Raw genomic sequence first — 19,730 nt, 5'->3', positions numbered from 1 at the left:
TATATAGTAATCCCTCCTATTGTAATAGCTCAAATGTGCCATATCCCCAGGCAGTGTCACTCGGGAGAGGTTATATAGTTCTGTGGTAATGACTAGCTCTAGAACAGAGATCCTTTTAACCATGCTCTAAAGATAATGTCTCTATGGCCATTCATATCTCTATGGCATCTACTTGTAAACTACAAAGAGAAAAAGCAGCTTTTGGAGGTGGTCCATGAAAGGGAAAGAGAAACCCCACTCTGAGACTGTGAGATCATACTTACCTGAGTTGTGGTGGCAGCTTGAATCTGTTACGCACATCATCGAAGCGGTTGCCCAGGTAAGGGGTGTCCACAGTCACAAATATTGCCTTGTAACCCATCTGCTCAGCTCGCTTCACTAGCTGCCTGCTGACCTCACGGTCTTTGTAGATGTACAGCTGCATCCAACGAAGTGCCTCGGGGCCAGCCTCTGCCACTTCTTCTATTGAGGAGGTGGCCCAGGAACTCAGCATCATGCCTGTCCCCATGGTCTGACAGGCTGGAATATTAAGGAGAAAAATCATTGTAGACACGGCACTGCTCTTTCTCTTAGACTGGGGTTTCATTCAAAAGGGAAACACCTCTGCAAATGCAACCTGTCAGTGTGAACGCAAATCTTTAAAAATAAATAAATAAAACATGCATTGATTTTTCACTCTGTGTTATTGTATATTGTGAATAAGGATAAGTAAATAACAAAGAATTGCTGCAACTTTGGGTGTAAATAACAAGATCAACCTGAATGACCATCTTGAGGAACTGGTTATACTGTATGCAGTTAGAATATGAAATGAAATACATACAACCATTGGGCATAGCACTGCTGTGAAGGTTAATTTTATGTGTCAGCTATCTAGGCCTTGGTGCCCAGATATTTGGTCAAACAAATCTGAATGTTAACCATGAAGCTACTTTTAGATGAAACTAGCATTTGAAGTAGTAGTAGAACTGAGTAAAGCAGATTGCCCGCTGTTGTATGGCTTCATCTGATCTATTGACGTTTTAAAATATGACTGATCTCTCCCAAGAAAGCAAAGGAAATAATCCCAGCTGACTGCCTTTAAACTTGACATTAATATCACCTTTCATCTGGTCTCCAGACTACTGACTAGTCTGGAGATCTGGGGTTTTAGTGTCTCCATAATTATGTAACCCAAGTCTTAAAAATGAGACTCTCATAAACACAGATGGATATAGATAGATAGATAGATAGATAGATAGATAGATAGATAGATAGGATAGTGATATCAGATATCTAGATTTCTATACTGCAGGACAGATCTTATTGATCCCATCTCTCTGGAGAACTCCAGCTGTTCTAATTATAAAATATTTACTGACATACAAATACAATGAAGATAAATAGATATATTAAAGTGAAAAGTTCAAAAAAATAACATGTATGCCATGGTTCCACACTTCTTGAAATTATAGCTCATCCAAGCAAACTAAACATTAATGAGCAATAAAACCACGGGTGAGTTCATGTTTTCCTTCCTTTCTATATTTCTAAATTTCTTTTTAAAAGCATTTACTAAGACACATTCCCCCCTTGTATAAATGTGTGATCTAGATATCAAGAGCAAAGTCATCCTTTTGATCGCAGTAACAGTGAATGAGAAAAATGTCTTAGAAGATGTTAAAGGACATTGATGATGGGGTTTCCTCCCTAATAGGAAATACGGTAAATGAGTTCAGTGGAGGGGAGGCTGATTTGCTGTTTGCATGCTATACGGGAAGTTCCAAGAAATAAAGCATAAATACCCAATGCTGGTTACAGAATCCCAAATCACTCATAACACCTGAGTGGTCACCTTGTGTCAAATGACAGTGAATGCACTTGCCCAAGTGACACTCGTAGGATGATGACGGAAATCAAGTAAGATGGTGATTGTGAAGTTTCTCTGAGGGTTTCAAGAGTTTCTATGCTCAAATTTTAGCCAACAACCAAATCTCCTGGAAAGCTTATAAAAGTGGGCCTCGTGGTCCCACCTACTATGTCTTATTATGTGGGTCTCCTGTTGCACCCCAAAGATTAAACTAGTCCATACAATACAACGCTGCTGCCACCTATGCTAGACCACACTTAGACACTGAAATACTAGCATCAGCGGCTGATAGTAAAAGTCTAAGCTCAAATGCTTTTAAATGCATTTCATTTGAAATCCTTCACATCACTTCTCTAATACCCTTGATGGTGTCTTCATTCCGAACAAGACACATGAGCTGAAGAGCATCATCCCTTTGGGACAGTGCTCACCCCAGGAGCTCAGTTGAGCTTTTCTATAATGGGTTCTCGGGGCTGCAAATCACTGTCCATTAGAAACACATTTTACTAGGTAATAATACATCTGGATCCTTGTCTGATTTTCATTAATTTAGAAATGTGGAAACAGCACCAGGGGACAGTGAGCACTTGGGTCAGAATATTCTAACCAGCACTTCACCACAAAGAGACGATGTCCTGAAGAAGATGTGGCCTGACTAACGTCATAAAGGGCTGAGCAGCAAGGAAAAACAAAAACCCAGTGTGACCGGGCGGTGGTGGCACACGCCTTTAATCCCAGCACTCGGGAAGCAGAGGCAGGTGGATCTCTGTGAGTTCGAGGCCAGCCTGGTCTACAAAGGGAGTTCCAGGACAGGCTCCAAAGCTACAGAGAAACCCTATCTTGAAAAAAAAAAAGTGTGTCTGTTTGTATAGGACTGGTATCCATGAGAGTCTCTGGCAACCAAGCACAGATAAAGGTAGCTCCTGACAAAGGGATGAGCAAAGGGGACATTCAGATAATCTGGAACTTTTGTGAATTTAGCAGTGCACACAGCCGCAGCTCTGCTGATTGTAACACAGAAATCTTCAAAGACTTTCCTTAGCATGTAAGTATCAACAGGCATTCTACAGAGATTGTGACAATGTTCAAACCATTCACAAATCATATGAACACAAAACCTAATTTGCTTAGGATGTCAGCATTCTTAAACTCTTTCCCACAATCACTTGAGTCCAGATGTTCAGAGAGACCTTGGGCAGCCCATGCCTTCATTACTCCCACCTGTTCTGGAACTCATGTCTTCTAACTTCCTTTTTCCTCCAACATAGGGGTCCCAACCCAGGGCATGCTATTCACGAAGCTGTTACTGAGCTATGGCCCCAACCACCATGTTTATTTTTCATCAACTAAAATCATAGAGGCTTAAATTTGGAATTGAGGACTGTACATCCTATGTCACCATCGTTTCTGGTGGCAAGAGTTTGATAAATATCTGTGATTTAATGAGAGTCGCCTGGGAGCCGAGGGAGTATCAGAATCTGGACATCAGTGAACCATCTGCTGAGGCGAAGCTTTCACAGCCAGGAGAAAGCATGGAGAAATCGTAAGAAGTTCCCTGTTTCCTGAACAAATATGGTTTATCACGCTGATTCTTAGTCACCTGTGATTGCTCGCTGTGTCCAGGGAAAATTACTAATGCATTATACCTGTTGGATTTTTTTTTCTTTTTTTGCCATCTGTTCTCATCTTAAACTAAAGGAATGCAAAATTTTACAAGGCCCATTTAGAACTAGAACTGAAAATGTCTATCCAAGTAAGAGCAGATCTAAGAAGGACCAGTCCATGCCAGTTTGATATTTATACAACAATATACTGGTTTATATTACAGACCAAACATCATGGCACATGCCTGTTATTCAGCACTTGGGAAGCTGAGGCAGGGGCATTTCAGGTTTAAAACTAGTCTGGATTTTATGTTACAACAGAGGAAGTTGAAGGGCAGCCTCAGCTGCACAGTATGCCCCAATCTCAAAAATGAAAACAAAAGCTTCCATTCTAATAGGCAAGTAATTATCATTCTTCCCTTACTTTCCTTCAAATTTACTAGAATATTTTATCATGTCACCAGTTCCTCCCTTCACTAAGGGTTCCTCGGGGCTTTCACATACTGGTAATTTTCTAACGTCTGGCACGCCTTGCAGGAGCCACACCTGTTACAGCAAAAGAGACCGGTGTTCTAAGCATCACTTTGAACGAGTTAAAGCCCATTGCTGTGCCGGATGCTAAGGAGAAACCCTTCCAGCTCACCATGCACACTGGAAATAAATATTACAGGTTTTAAAAATTTCATTAGGACCTGAACGTGGTTCAAAGTTCTAGTCAGAGAAATCCTCTGATAACTTGCACACAAAGCTCTGCTCATCTTTTCATTCCCAACTGGTTTTGAATCTCCCTGTGCAGTCAAAATCCATTACCTCCCACTCACAAAGGTAGGAATGGTCAGATTTCAGTCTACAAAGGATGGCCTTTGGCTTTCCTCTCTATTTCCAGATTTGTGGCTGCTCCCTGCACAGCTGCAAGGTGACTATTTTCACACAGCCTGCAGAAAAGGGCTCTCAGCCAAGGCACTGTTGGTAAGAAAGCTCAGCACGGCTCTTTCCAGGGGTGAAGAAGATTCATGGTAATCAGCACATCCTAAAGATAACATATCCACAGCCAGTGAGATGGTTTAGTGGGTAAAACACTTTCCAGGAAAGCCTTATGACCTGAGTTCCATCCCCAGAACCCACATAAAGGTAGAAGGAAAGAACCAACTCCATGAAGTCATCCTCTGACCTATGCACACACATACACTTTGGCATGGGTGCACGCACATATCAACACACACAGATGATGCTGATGATAGTAATGATAATAATAATATTAAGACAATATGTTCAAAACACAGTGCCAAGTGAGCATGAATCCCACATGACCTCTTAGAACTTTGCTTTCCTATTTTTACTGCCTCTTTTATCACCCTGAATGTATAATTCAAAGAACAGCCCTTTACTGGAGGAATGCTATTTGTTTCTTTGGTTTCTTTGAATAGCCCAGCCTGACCTGAAATTTGGTATGTATTTTGGGCTGACCTTGAACAAGAGACCCACTTTGTCACTACCTCCTAAGTGTTGGGATTTCAGATGTGTGGCACCATGACCAGCTAAACTTTCATTTTAAAGGTTCATTCATTATTCTTACCTTATTCCATGACTATTTTCCTGCATATTTGTGTGTATGTACGTATGCACTTATGTATGTGTGTATATCACAAGTGTGCCTGGTGCCCACAGAAGCCAGAAGATGGTATCAGATCCCTGGAACTGAAGTTGCAGGTAGTTGTTGGTTGCCATATGGTTGCTTAAGAATTGAACCCACAAGAAAAACAACTGCTTTGAACCCCTGAGAAATAAATCTAGCGCCCCAGCTAAATTTTTGATAGTCTAGGTTAAGTCAGAATTTGTTGATATACTTTGTGTTCCTTTCTTCTCTTTATTGGGCTGTAAGCAGTCATATGTTATTCCATTGTTCTGACGCAAAGACAGACACCCATACATAGAGACAGCAGTGTGGTCATGTATATATAGGCATTGAAAACAAAGACACACACACACACACACACACACACACACACACACACACATATATATATATGAATGAGCCGGGAGATAATGCTGATTTCTCAGAATGGCAATAGGTGATAACAGGTTGAGCATCCAAGGCCTGGCAACAACTCCAGCTTTACCACCCATGAGGCACATTCCATCTGCTAAGTAACTCTAAGCCAGTTGTCCTCCTTACTTAAAGTATCAATGGGCAGTTAGTTAAATTAAGACAAGGTCTGCGAATGTTTGCCTCTGTGTACGTTGAGGCTGTGTGACGGGGAAGGGCTAGGAGCAATAGTTCTAGCACAGTATGAAAAAGAGGTCTAAGGGAACTGTTAAACTGCTTATGATTTTGCCAGAGAAATATTTTTAACATCACTGTGAGTAATAATGTACCATAGGCAGCAGTGTTTTTTGGTTTATCTATGTATTGTAATTGACAAGTGGTAATTGTGAATATGATCGTGGTACGATGTGATGATTTGAATTACAGGCATATTGCAAAAGAAGTCAATTATGCTAAATAACATGCAACTAATATTTGATGAAAACATCAAAAGCCTGTTCTTCAAGGTTGAGTTGTAGCATAGTAGAGCACTTGAATGGCGTGTCCAAGGCTTTGAGTTCAACCCAGAGCACTAAAAAAGTGGTTAAAAAAATCCTATTCCTCAGCAATTTGAACTATATAACACATAAGTATTCAGTGTGGCTTCATGCAGCACCACAGATCCCCGTAGTTAGTCCTCTAGCCTGCACTAGACTTTGGCTGACACCGTCCTTTCCCCATTCCCATCCCTGGGTCCTAGCTTCTACTTTCCATTACATCACCTTACACTTTGATTGACAGTCTCTTTGCTACACCCTCATCCCCTAACTCTAGCTTCCAGCTTCTATTAGTTTTCTAATTCCATAATATTCCATTATGCAGCCACACCCACCACATTCTCTTTATTTCTTCACCCATTAGTGGAAGCTTAGGTTCTTCCATTTGTGAATAATGCTGAAATGAACGTGAGAATACAAACATACTTTTAGCATACCAATTTCAATCCCTGTAAATATTTACTCAAATGTAGGACTTTTGGATCACATTGTAATTTTGCTTTTTTCATTTTTAAGAAATTTCACTGACCTACAATGTCTCAGAATAACAAAGAAAATAGTTAATAAGAGAAAGAACTATCAGTGGGCTTGAAGAAAACATTGGGGCAAAGCATATACCTGAAAAGGGGTTGATATTCAAGGTGTATAAAAAATTCAGCTCAATAGCAAGAATACGGCTCACAAATCAGGCTGTTTGATAATGACAACAGTGTTTACTTCTGCAGAAAGTTCCTCTCAGATCCCCCCAAATGAAGTGTCTTATTAAAGTTGAATCATGTACATTAGGGTAGGGCTACACGGCAGTAAGTAGTATGGCTCTGTCCCAGGAAGGCACCGTCCAGCAAAGGCTTAACTACATCTTTACCCTGTGGCTTCTGTAATCGACTACATAAGAACTGAGTGATGCCTGGGGCTGACACAAAGCCTAACGTCCAGTATACAGTGACTTACATAAGCTGGCATAAGCTAATACTCAACAAGACAGCATGCCTGGCCAGACGTACATTGTGGCTGGGCAGTGCCATTGTGTCCTGCAATGGTAGAAGGCTTATTTCAAACCTTATTGAAAATGTTTCATTCTAATCTACGTAATGCAGATATAGAAAAATGAAGATTGGACCATTTTGTATTGTGTATATTATAAAAATTTGGATCCCAAGCCCACTAATGCCAGGTCTTGATGGAAAGGGTCTGTGGATGCATCTCTCTCCTGTACTAGAGTTGTTATGACATTGTATATGTTCACCCTGACATCAGCAGCCTCTCGGACATCCTGGAGGATCTTCAGAAGGGAATGGTTTCCATGCTGCCCCCAACAGATCCACAACAGAGGACTTAACCCATTCCTTTGGAAACCGTACAGAGCTTTCATGCCAGGATTTGTCTATCCTCCTAAGGCTTGATGTCTAATAGAAGCTATATAGATGTTGATGGACTTCAGATTCTGGCTAGTTGACCTGGAGTGAGACCTGAGATGCATATTTCCTCAAAGCTGCTGAGTGTTTTTAAGGCTGGTGACCACCAACCATTCTTTTGAGAGCAATGTAGTGGATATTTTCCTTCTACTGTGCTCATCCAAGCTCATGGGATGAATTTGGACATCACTCCCAGAAAATGAGAGGAAAACTGACCAGGGGTGAGAGTGGGCATTTGTTCTCTCATGACTTGCCAGTTGCTGACATCACCCTGGTGACGCTTCTGCTCTCTGTTGGTGCCTACTTGGGAAGGGCACAGGTCATATGCTCTATTTTTTCCCAGATTCACCTCTGACTGGCTTTACATTGAGGAGCTGAACTGCATTACAGTAACTATCCCCAGTGCATTTAGCCATCGCCAGATGTGCCCCATACGCTGGCTCATGCATAGTTTTCTCAGCTTCCTAGATTTCAGATTAGAAGGATAGATTAGTGACTGAATCCAAATTTGAACATCCAAAGATGGAAAAGGAGAAAGAGTAGTTACCCAAGGCCGGGAAATTGCAACTTAGCAATTATAAAATAGCTTCCAAATGTCAATGTCAAGTCCAGGAGTCTTATGAACAGGATGTTAAGTGAGCAGATAGAACAAAAACTCATCGCGCAGTCTGGAACATGGAAGAAACTAAGAGAGAACTAAAGATGTCCATCCACAGCCACACCGGAGAAGTCGGGACTATTCTTTGAAACATGAACTTCTGATAGATCATCACGTACTCTGAGTGGAGCACAACAACTGAGCAATCTGAAATACTTAGATTGCAAATGATTTATTTGAACATTATCTCTCTCCTATGCAAAAAGATACTTGAGCTTCCTAAGTTATGTTTTTAAAAGAAAAAGGAGAGAAGGAAAGAGAAATGGTGAATTTGTTCAAAAGTCTCAACTTTTAAGATGCATTTGATTAAAACGCTCCTACAAATCTTAGTCACCAAAACATCTGTGCTAAAAACAATTTTGTTGGAAAAACGAATTTTGTCATCTGCACAGGAAGTCCTTGTGTAATGGGGAAAATATGCGGTGACAGACAACCAAGCCACTGTGTGCTCGTTCTAAACTCAAGGTCTGGCATGCTGAAGTACTTGCACAAATGTACACCTCAACGTCCATTGCGTGTGTCTGCCTTTCATCACACAGGGACTAACAGCACGACCAACACTGTTGCAAGAGTGTCTGAAAGTATTATTAGGCTTCTCTAGAAAAGAAAACGTTCTGGGGAATTTAGCTAAGGGAAGTGTCAAACAAACAGTCAAACAAACCTTAACTTACCAGTTAAGGACTTTAACCAATTTAAGTACCTTCAAGAAAAGGAAGGTAACCAGACTTAATTTTACAAATTTTTTAACATTTTTTAAATTTGTGTTTTGAAAGAATCTTTTCTCGTTGTACATACCAATCCCATTTCCCTCTCCTCCCGCTCCCCCACCTTCCACCCCCCACCTCCCATTCACTCCTCAGAGAGGGTAAGGACCAAAGCCCTCCCCCTACATCTAGACTGAGAAAGGTATCCTTCCAATGAGAATGAGCTCCTAAAAGCCAGTTCAAGCACTATCAAGCACTGGGGATAAATACTGATCCTACTGCCAGTGGCCCCTCAGTCGGCCACATTCAGAGGGCCTAGTTTGGTCCTATGCAGGTTTTCTCACTGTACGTCTGGAGTCGGTGAGGTCCCACTAGCTCATGTCAGCTGTTCCTGTGGGTTTCCCCATCACAGTCTTGGCCCCTTTGCTCATAGTGTCCCTCCTCCCTATAACTCTTTTAACACAAGTTGTCCTCTGAATTGCAGCAAAATACCTTCAAAGATCACACTAGCCTGCCAATGCACTTTGAGAATTCTTTGTCACCGTACAGAGGAGCTTGTAAAGAGCCATCAGTCCTAGTGACACCTTAGAGCTCCCTGACTTGCTTCGGCCCATCTCTAGGACATGACACTTAGACACAGGAAAACTTCACCTCACTTGTTGGTTGTTTTCCTGGGCTCTGACTGAGTGGTCCAGTCCTGGTGTAGTTACTAGATAACTAGAAAGAAATGGCCCTGCAGTAAGACACTTCCTAATGATGAATGACTTTGATGAGCATCCAGGTTGTACCTGGTGACTTCAATCAACTCCCACAGCTTAACCCCTTCAGTGTCAGGACACACTACACCCCAAATGCTCACTGTCATAACCCAATGTCCACCAAAAAGTCACAAAACCAATCGCATGCTCTCCACAAAGCTATTAATTAACCTAATTTCAGTGCACAACCCTTGATAGCATACCACTTGACACTGTTCTTTAATACAGCTAGGTTCTAATTTTTAATAGCCATTTTTGATGGACAAATTTTTTTCCTGTAAGTGATTTTAATCCTGAATTTAATTTTCAGAAAAAAATGAAATTTTAAGATATGGAATTGGTTATTTTGTTACAGATTCTCCTTAACTTACAACAGTTCAACTGAAGGTTTTTTAGTTTATGGTTGGAATAAAATAATCTGCCTTCAGTAGGAACCATACCTTAAATTTTGAACCTTATCATTTTCCCAGCCCAGCAATAGCCCCAATGGTGCTCTCTCGCTTGCCATGTTGGGAAGTATCGGTGCGCTATGACTTCCAGTCACCCAGAGGAGCACAGGGCAAACAGCCAGTGTGAACCGGGCTGCTAAGCCATGGGGCTCAGCGAATTCAGGGTATTTGATGCATTTTATCTTAACAATAGATAGGTTTATCTATTGTTAAGAATAGGTTTAGAATAGGTTTATCAGGGCACAATCCATTGTGAAGTTGGGAACATCTGCATGCAATGCTGTTCACACACTGTTTGTGTTTGCATGTGAGTAATGTGTATTATGTGTGTACATGTGTATGTAATATGTCTCATTCACTACTTTTGAGTGTTGAAAATGAAAATTCAAACCATAAAAATCAAGCTAAAATTACTTTTAAAAAAAGCATGGAGTAGTTATTTTTTATTTTTTAATTTTCTTATTGGCATGCTCACTTATTACCAAACTAAGATACTCCCTTCCAAAGGATTAGCTAACATAATTTGGACAGTGTGAAGTGATCTTCTCTCTTCTGGTCCTCATTTTGTTTCTTCTTAGTAAAACAGCTTAAACGCTTATGCCCATCACTGACTAGCCCTTGCCCATGTGTCCCCTTCTCCTCCACTGGCAAATGACAATGGCAACAATCCTGCAAGACCATTTTGTGGACCGATGGCAGGGAGATAAAAATCCAAATATTACACCTAATATAGCAAACACCTTCCACTTCAAGAAAGATCAAAAACGTGTTTTTAGAATAAGCCCGCTGCTTTGCCTGGATTGGGTAGAACTGAGAACAATGAGCTTCTTTTCTTGGTAGGAATGCTGAAATGTATATCTCCCTGGTCACCTAGAATAACACATAAATATATAAATCACTAAAACTTTCAAAACTACATCGTTGGCGTTGGAAGCAAAGGAAATGACAGTGTTTTCCTGTTGAGTGCTCCTTCAGTCAGGGTTAAGGCTGATTACTTAATCTCAGAAAATCCAGAAAATTCCCCAGCTAGGAAGCTCCCCTCCACCGTGATCAGTTCTCTGGAGTGTATGGCTCTTTGTGCCGCTCTCTTCCACCTGCGCCTTCATAGGTGGCCAATCACAGCTGAATCCCCAAACTTCACTTTGGAATGTTTCAGGCTCAAAAAGAAAGTGTTCAGAGTTAATGGTTTTATGGCCCATCAAATCCTGTGTGGTAGCCTCTAATTGCATCCAGCGGCAGGGATTTCTTTTAAAACTTTTTTATTTTGACAGTTTAATAAGAATTTGCTAATATGCTGAGCATTCCTGGAACGCATTAGACTGGGGTGACTTTCTCCATACATGAGGTCCCAGCACTCCCTCATGTGGCCTTTGTCCACATAACAAGCTAGAACTATCAAAACAAATGAATTTTTTTCCCTTTATTATTCCTCGGTTTAAAGCCAATAAATAAATAGGCTCAGGCAGCTCCACGGAAGATGGGGTAAAGTTTTAGGCTATCACTGTGCATATAATGAGACAGCTTGCATGGTAGTAACCATAACATAACAGCAAGCCTTTGGGAACTCAGACTTGGGACTGAAGCGATGGCTCAGCTATTTATAGCTGGGCTCACAACAATAAAAGACTAGAGAAATCAGAGTGATCTACCCATCTTGCAAGACAGAAACCAAATCTGACTGTGGCACCTATGTATCAACTAGTAAGATTTATGACCACCGTTCGCTAATGCCTTCACCATGTGAAATATAGAGGTGATCTATTTTTCCCCTGAAGAATAAGAAGGACAAAACCTTAAAAATGGAAGTGGGGGCAAAAAATCTCTTATTTATAGACATTTACAGCTCACTAAATAGTAGAACAATTTTCAGTTGTTAAGGTGTTAATGAAATAATGTTTTGCAGTAAATCTTTCAGTCACCGCAGATGGCCTGGCTGTGGCGGCTAAGAAAAGTTGGGTGGTACATGCCTGGAATCCTAGCACTCCAGAGGCAGAGGCAGTCAGATCTCCATGAGTTCAAGGCCAGTCTCTTACAGAGCAAGTTCCAAGATAGCAAAAGGTACACAGAGAAACCTTGTCTAGAAAAACAAAACAAACTACCAAAACAAAAAGAATCCCAGCTACACTCCTCCACTTCATAACAGTTTTAGAAACTGTAGTTTCTGTTGATGTATAATTCAAGATTCCTTACTCATGCACCCAAGCTTTCCTAATGGCTTTCATTTTCTTTGGTTTAGTTCTTCTTCTCAAAATCAAAAGAATAAAATGTGCTACAATTTTAATAAATATTCCTAGGCTATCACTTTGGGCTTGCTTTAGGTCTCTTGCTGCAATTAATAATATTTGGAAAATATCAGGTATTTGGAAAATACCTGGATACTATAGCCAGCACTGACTAATTGAATAATAACATTGAGCAAAATATTTAATGTCACCCAACCTGTTTCCAGATTAACAGGGTTAAAGATCAGTCCTTAGGGATGATCTGGATCAATGTATTTTATGATAGCATTAAAGACTAGATGAGATAATAGATTTAAAAATCTGAGACACATTAATTGCTCAATACGTGTTGGTTATCTTTTCACGAGACGCTGAAGTACCACTTTGTAAATCTCATAAATATTTACCAAATATTTATCTGTGTCTTCAGCAAGATTCAAAGATAAATGTGCCTCCACTTCCTGTCCTGTATTTCAGGAGAGCAGTGTAAGAAAAGAAAGAAAATGCACACAAGAGCTCAGTCCCTACCCAAGCTCTTCAACCGCTTGCCAGAAAACACACTAGAAAAGATGGAATCCCAAGAAAATGTAGAAGGGTGGCTCTATACTTTGAACTATATATCTTTGGTAGTTGGTGAAAATTTAAATATAATCAAAATCATTTTTTAATGTGTCAAGATTATTCTTCTTGGGAATTTTCTGGATTTTTGTGCTCTGCTTTCATTGGTTTCTTTCACTGGTTTTGTTTCTTGGGTCTTATAGTCACGGTTCTTATTATTTTGTTCGGTGATGTAGCCCTAGCTGGTACTAACCATACACCCCAGTTGGCTATCAACTCACTGCAAACCCTCCTCCCTGAACCTCCTGAGTGCGAGGTTGCAGGCATGTGCCACCATGCTGAGATGGCTTTGTTTTGCAGTTTTCTCATTGGCATATTTTCCTTCATGTTTTGTTTAGCAGCAGAAATCTTTCCTTAAAGAACTTTCATTTTGAATACTGAACTCACAACCTAGCAGGCACGCTCGATGATGGCAATGTTGCCAAGGTCCTTCAGAACAGCCCCAGGCCCTTGGCACATAGCATACAAACCACTCTCCTTCCTTAAGCAGCTCACTTTATCAGTGAGCAACCAGTAATCCTAGAGAGTGAAAATGACCTGCCACAAGAAGCAAAACCAATTAGTGGTGAATTTCCACATAAATCAGATGTCACTGCTGAACAACCCAGGGACAGTTGTAACCCACAAAAGTATTTGCTTTGGCCCACTGCGCTGTTGCACTAAATAGTGTTTTAGGGAGTTTTGATTTATTTGCCAACGTATAAAAACAAGGAATTGTACATTTTTTTTAAAAAATGAGATTTCTTGCTTCTTTTAAGATATTTGAAGATCTGGCTTTCTCTCCTGGCTCCCTGAGGAACAGTCAGCTAAAGCAAGGACGTGGCTGCCCCCTTTGGGATACAACAGGCAATCACACTGCCTTCACCACTGAGCAGGGACTGTGGCTTAGTTAGTTTGGACATTAAGCATTAAAGGTAATTTTCGAGGTCCCTTCATAAAGTGTAAGACAAAGGTATTTAGTGCAAAAAAAAAAGGTAGTTTTCATTATGATAAGATAAACCTAGAGTGTGCCTTCCTGAAAGGCAGAGGAAGTGTGCAAGAGGAAGACTTGGGGACTCTGGGGCCCTGATGAGACAGCGAACCGAGTGGCACTGGCCAGCACTGTAAATTTTTCCAGCTTTTAGTTCTTGACGCCACACTCCAACCCTTGGAATTCGATTGTAAAGCCCTCACTTATATCAATCACCTGGCTGTTCACTAACACGGAAAGGGAAACCCTGTACGCATTGTCATTGCGTTTCAAAGTTAAAAATAAAATGTATGGCTCATTCTACAGCCATTGAGCAGTGGGAAGACACGGGGTCTTATCCATGGGTCTAGCTCATGTCAGCCTGTGCCCACAGCAATGACAGGACAAGGCAAAAAAGGCCTCTGAGTCAGATTCTGTGAAGAAATCTGGAAATACACAGGGAAAGCGAGGCTATGGTGCCATGGTAGTATCCAGAACTGTCAAGAGAATATCCTCATTTCAGAGGTCATTCCATTCCCTACAGACATGGACAACCCTTTTTTATTGTCATTGGCCAGACTGATGGGGACACTTTGTCCTCAGATTACAAATTAACCTCTGTCCTTTGAACTTGGCCCCAACTTCCTTTCTTTGCAAATAGGTGATGACCCTGGAAATATAAAATTTAAGGGCCAGATTATTAGGAAGGTGACAAAAATATTCCATAACTTAAAAAGATCTCACAAATTTCTCAAGGTTGATATTGTGATTCCTTAGATTTCAGAGAATAATCTACTAAACATGAATATTGCTCCATTCTTGCTTAAACTTTCCCATGGCTCTTGGTTTACATTCCTCCAGAAGCAGCTGAGATAAGTCCCGAAGTGAGTTCATGGAAGGAGGGAATGGGAGACTGGGGAAGATAGATAAAGAAGAGCGTGTTAATGAGCAGCAGCTTCTATGGATTCCTGTGACTCAGTCTCAGTGAATGACAGTATGAGAAAACGCTGAGTTCTGGATCACTGAGAGCCAGCTTCTGTTCATCAGCGGCCGTGCTCATAGGCTGAGGGAGCCAACCCACCCCCACAGCGGACTTCTGTACACAAACACAAAATACCAAGTATAAGGTTATGAAAGAAAGAAATAAGGAATCCAGCCGGGCGATGGTGGCGCACGCCTTTAATCCCAGCACTCGGGAGGCAGAGGCAGGCGGATCTCTGTGAGTTCGAGACCAGCCTGGTCTACAGAGCTAGTGTCAGGACAGGCTCCAAAGCCACAGAGAAACCCTGTCTCAAAAAACCAAAAAAAAAAAAAAAAAAAGGAATCCAGATAACTGAGTCACCTACAGCATCAGCTCGAGGGCCTCTCCTTCTCCTGCCAAAGAATTCACAATGAATTCTTATCAATAAAGAAGAAGAAAGAAGGAGGAGGAGGAGAAAAAGAAAAAAGAAAGAAAAGAAGACTGTATCATTTTCAAAGTTTAAGGGTTTGTTTTGTTTTTTTGTTTTGCCATACAGGGTTTTCTCCAACATCCTGCCAAATCAAAACTGAAATCAGGAAAATCCTCATACAACTCTTTTGTCTCAAAAAAAAAAACCTGCAGCATCCTATGGAATTCACATCTTAAATATTTGATACAAAGTGCTAGATTATTTTTAAGGTCACTTTGTTTGATGGCTTCCCATCCATATTAGAAAGTGCACATTTCTCCAGAATCCCAGTAGACATCTTAAAATAATAGCCTTACATCTAGAAAATAAAATATAGGCTAATGACTTGCACTCCTTCGCATGTTACTGAATGGAATCTTTACACTCGCCAACTATTTCGTCTCCATTTACTTCATGTTATTTTCTTACTTTTGCCTTGGTATCATTTTCTTCCTCAATGACAATCTGCATGGAATGGACATGAGCCCTTTGCAGTTTCTTACTTTCTCATCTACGTTCCAGTTCCTCAAAATATCTTCACAGGATCCACAGAATATTTCCTTTTTATATTTATGGAAATTTTGGTGCACATAAGTTTTAATCTAGTATGCCCATCTCTTCACTTTTTTTATTCTATTGCTTGAAGCTTCTTATCCCACCTCTAAATAGACCTGCACTACTACAGTCTTTGGGTCCAGTCTGCATCTCCCCTACCCAATCCCATACCCAGGGCTGTGTGTTTCTGGTTTACCATAAACTCCTAGTAACACTCTGAAGCTATTCGTCTGCTTGTGGCTCTAACCTTAAGGATACTGCCAGCTTCTGACCTACGCTTCCCTAGTATTATCTTTTTGTGTCAAAGCAAAATTTTAATGTTCTCAGCAGGATTCTGTGGGGTTATTTTAAGGAAGAGGTAGATCCAAGGATTCTTCTCAGAATTGAAATGCTTTACACTGGCTTTAGGTTCGCACATTTTTGGCCTTTCTCTCTTGCCCTGCTTGGCATCAAAAGATGTCAACAGCGATTCTTCACCGATGCTTCTGAGTTTCCAGATCAGAATCTATCTGAACAGCCTTTCACGTGTTCAGTGTTGCTAGGGAACGAGGGAGTTCATCTATTGGCCATGGTGAGAGACTTTGCAGCCTGTTTGCGACTTTCCGAAGCAGTGGGAACTGCTCTACTGGGAATAGAACCCACCCATAAAATAGAATCAAGTCCCAATACCATGGAAGAAAACAAAACCAACCACTTTGCTGTATTTGTTCTATGCAAATCCTTCCGGTTTGGAATAACCCCACCTTGGGCAAGCTCCTTAGATCTCCATTTTTGGAGAGCTTGGTATTACTGCTCATAAAAGAACTAACATTTTCTCACTACTACTGTTGGGAGCAATGAGACCCCAGATCCTGAATTTCTTGTAATTCCCTGATCTGAGTGTCTACAGCTGCTCTGAGCACGAGACCTTCAGGAGTTCCTGATGGCAGGAGAGTGGTTTCTGATGGGTTGGCTGGGGCGTGGCTATCTCTGTATAATCTGCCCCTGAACACAATAAAGGGAGCATTCTTGAGGAGTTCAAGGATGCCCTGTGTCGCTGTCTTTCTGTGTGTGTCCGTGTATTTTAACCTCCAGCCCCTTGCCTGAAGCTCGGTAACTGGGTGCCAGAGCACAGAGCGCAGACACAGGGGAGCGGTGCAGAGCGGCATACTACTCTGTGTCTGACATTTAAATGTATAATGTTTGTGACACTCACGGCAACCCAGTGCCACAACAACTAGTTTGATCTCTGTTTTGCACTGATAAAAAACCGAGAATAAAGAAAGCCACAAACTAGAAAGCTGATGGTAAAACCAAGGGTGTTTTTGTTGTTGTTGTTGTTTGTTTGTTTTGTTTTGTTTTATTTTAAAAAAGCATCCTCGGAAGGGTGTCAGAGGAGGGACCTGCTTCTGGTCTCTTTCTGTCTGTGTGCTGAGGCCTCTTTTCCTACCTCTGACAGTGGCCAGCTCCCCATCCACATGAGCCATGCACTGCATGGCAGTCGCCCCGACACATATTGGCATGCTGACCCTCTGTCCTAAAACAGAAGTCGACAGGTCGATATCAGCAACATTCCGGAGCATCCGTGGATACAGCTTCCACCTAGAATTTAAATAATATGAACATTAACACACACACACACACACATATATATATATAATCTAGACTTTCAAAAGTATAACCAAAACTTTAACATATTTTTAAGTAAGAAAATTATATTTTTTATTAGGCCAAATCCTTTTTATAAAGCTAAAGAAAATAGACAGTTTTAATGTTTGCTATCATAGAAAGCAAACAAGATACAATCACATGGGATGTGCAGGCATTATGTGTGCAGCATGCTTTTATCATGTGTGTGTGAATGCTGTAATTTTAAAATATAAAAATGAAAATGGCAGTGGATTCCCATGTCATTTTTACTAAAGTCTGACACAGCAGGACTCTTGTATTTTAGCACACAGCTCTAAGAGCAATGTAAAACCACACCGTCATATAACAGCCTAGACAGCCACAACTAGGCCAGTCAGTCATCCTTCAAATTCCCTTATTTCCTTTTGTAGTGAAACTTTCTCCCTACCTTAACACCCTGACAAACACTGGTCTGTATTTCCATCCTCATCCTCCTGCTTTTAAAGAAGACCATGTGCACGGATTCACATAGCAGGCAAGCTTTTGAGTCTAGCATGGTGTGTTTACTATCTGCCTGTGCAGCCCTGTGTTGTCACCAGTTTGTACTATGGGTAAGATGAATCCTATTTCACCTCATGGAGGGTACCACTCCTAGGGGACATTTAGAGTATTTCCACTTTGTATTGATGCTAAGCAAAGCCACTATGAGCATCTGCTTACAGGCTCTTGGGTGAGTGTAATTTTAATTTTACTTTCCCCAGACCATTTTGAAGATGATACCCAAAGTCCTAGAGGCTACAGTGAAATTGAGAAGGTATAAATGTTCCTTCTGTAAGAGAGAGTAGCTCAAAACAACTGCTTTTAAAATTAAGACTTTTTTCTTCAAAGTTCTTGAACTAAATGCTGCATTCCCTGAAGAATGGCTGTAAAACAGGAGTTGACTCTTTTCATGATTTATTTTATTAGTTAAGTCCTTCCCTTTGAATAGTTAATAGAAACTAATGTTTTTAAATTTGGGGGATTATTTTTCCCGTGATTCCTCTATGTTAAAACAGAAGTTACCATTAAGCCAGCAATTAAAAAAAATCCATAAATCTTACCAGAGAATCAATTATCTCTCCTATCAGCAGAATGTGTATCTCCTACTTGTTTGTGTTGATTATTCTCCTCCCAAGGCAAACTAAGACAGATCATGATTATAGCAAATGTCTTATTTATACACATGTACAGGTCTAACCAACACTCCCAGTTAATTTTCTGGCCTGAACTCTACTTGTAATGAGATTGACGTTGCTCTTGCAAACATAGTGAGGTGTGACTTCATCTAGGAGAAACGAGGGGAAAGCCCTTCATTGGAGGAAGGGGGTTTTCTCTAGCAGCGGCGGCGGCGGCAGCAGTGCTCTGCCTTGAAGACTTCCTCGAGATCGTTAACCTAACCTTCCTCCACAGCAGAACTAAAGACACACCATCCATGAACAGCATAACAAAGCAAGTTTAGTGTGTGGTTCCTGTGCTGTTTCTTTGGACATAATTGTCATTATTTTCCGTCACACCACAAGCCCTGTTCCCAGCAATCTTTTTCTCTCCGTGGACACTTCCAGCATGATGCTTTAATCTCCATTTTGAAGGGGGAGAGGAAGAAACTATGAAAGAGGTCTTAATTACCAATCATCTCTAAGTGTGTTTTTAGTATGAAAGAGATTTTTAATAGTGAAAAGCATTGATATTAATATTAATATTTGCTCATGAATACACAGAAAACTGTGGGGCATCGGCTCTGTGTGTGTGTGTGCACCTGCGCGCGTACATGTGGAAAAGGTGTCCTTTTTTCTTTCTTTCTTTATTTATTTTATATATTTATTAAAGATTTCTGCCTCCTCCCCTCCACCGCCTCTCATTTCCCTCCCCCTCCCCCGATCAAGTCCCCCTCCGTCATCAGTCCAAAGAGCAATCAGGGTTCCCTGCCGTGTGGGAAGTCCAAGGACCACCCACCTCCATCCAGGTCTACTAAGGTGAGCATCCAAACTGCCCAGGCTCCCACAAAGCCAGTATGTGCAGTAGGATCAAAAACCCATTGCCATTGTTCTTGAGTTCTCAGTAGTCCTCATTGTCCGCTATGTTTAGCGAGTCTGGTTTTATCCCATGTTTTTTCAGGCCCAGGCCAGCTGGCCTTGGTGATCCTAGAGAAGCTAAACAAGAAGGTGAACCCAGAGAAAAGCATATAGGCATCCTCCTGAATATTAACCTTCATCAGGCGATGAAAGGAGACAGAGACCCACATTGGAGCACCGGACTGAAATCTCAAGGTCCAAATCAGGAGCAGAAGGA

The 19,730-nt window shown here is 41.1% G+C and overlaps 1 protein-coding gene across 2 annotated transcripts in view; it reads right to left on the bottom strand.

Annotated features, from left to right (window-relative positions):
• The window catches only part of Hao1 (hydroxyacid oxidase 1), a 51,717-nt gene that overhangs the window by 28,120 nt on the left and 3,867 nt on the right, over positions 1–19,730 (bottom strand). For both annotated transcript variants that reach the window (XM_050134193.1, XM_050134192.1), the window contains exons 2-3: positions 17,224–17,375; positions 264–519 (exon numbers count right to left, since the gene is read on the bottom strand). In XM_050134193.1, the coding sequence (XP_049990150.1) occupies positions 264–519; positions 17,224–17,375 (408 nt within the window). The remainder of the gene's footprint in view (positions 1–263; positions 520–17,223; positions 17,376–19,730) is intronic.

This window comes from Alexandromys fortis, unplaced genomic scaffold, assembly GCF_014885135.2.
Source record: "Alexandromys fortis isolate MF-2015 unplaced genomic scaffold, M_Fortis_MF-2015_v1.1 scaffold_6, whole genome shotgun sequence".
NCBI lineage: Eukaryota > Metazoa > Chordata > Mammalia > Rodentia > Cricetidae > Alexandromys > Alexandromys fortis.
This window is presented reverse-complemented; position numbering and strand designations above follow the sequence as displayed.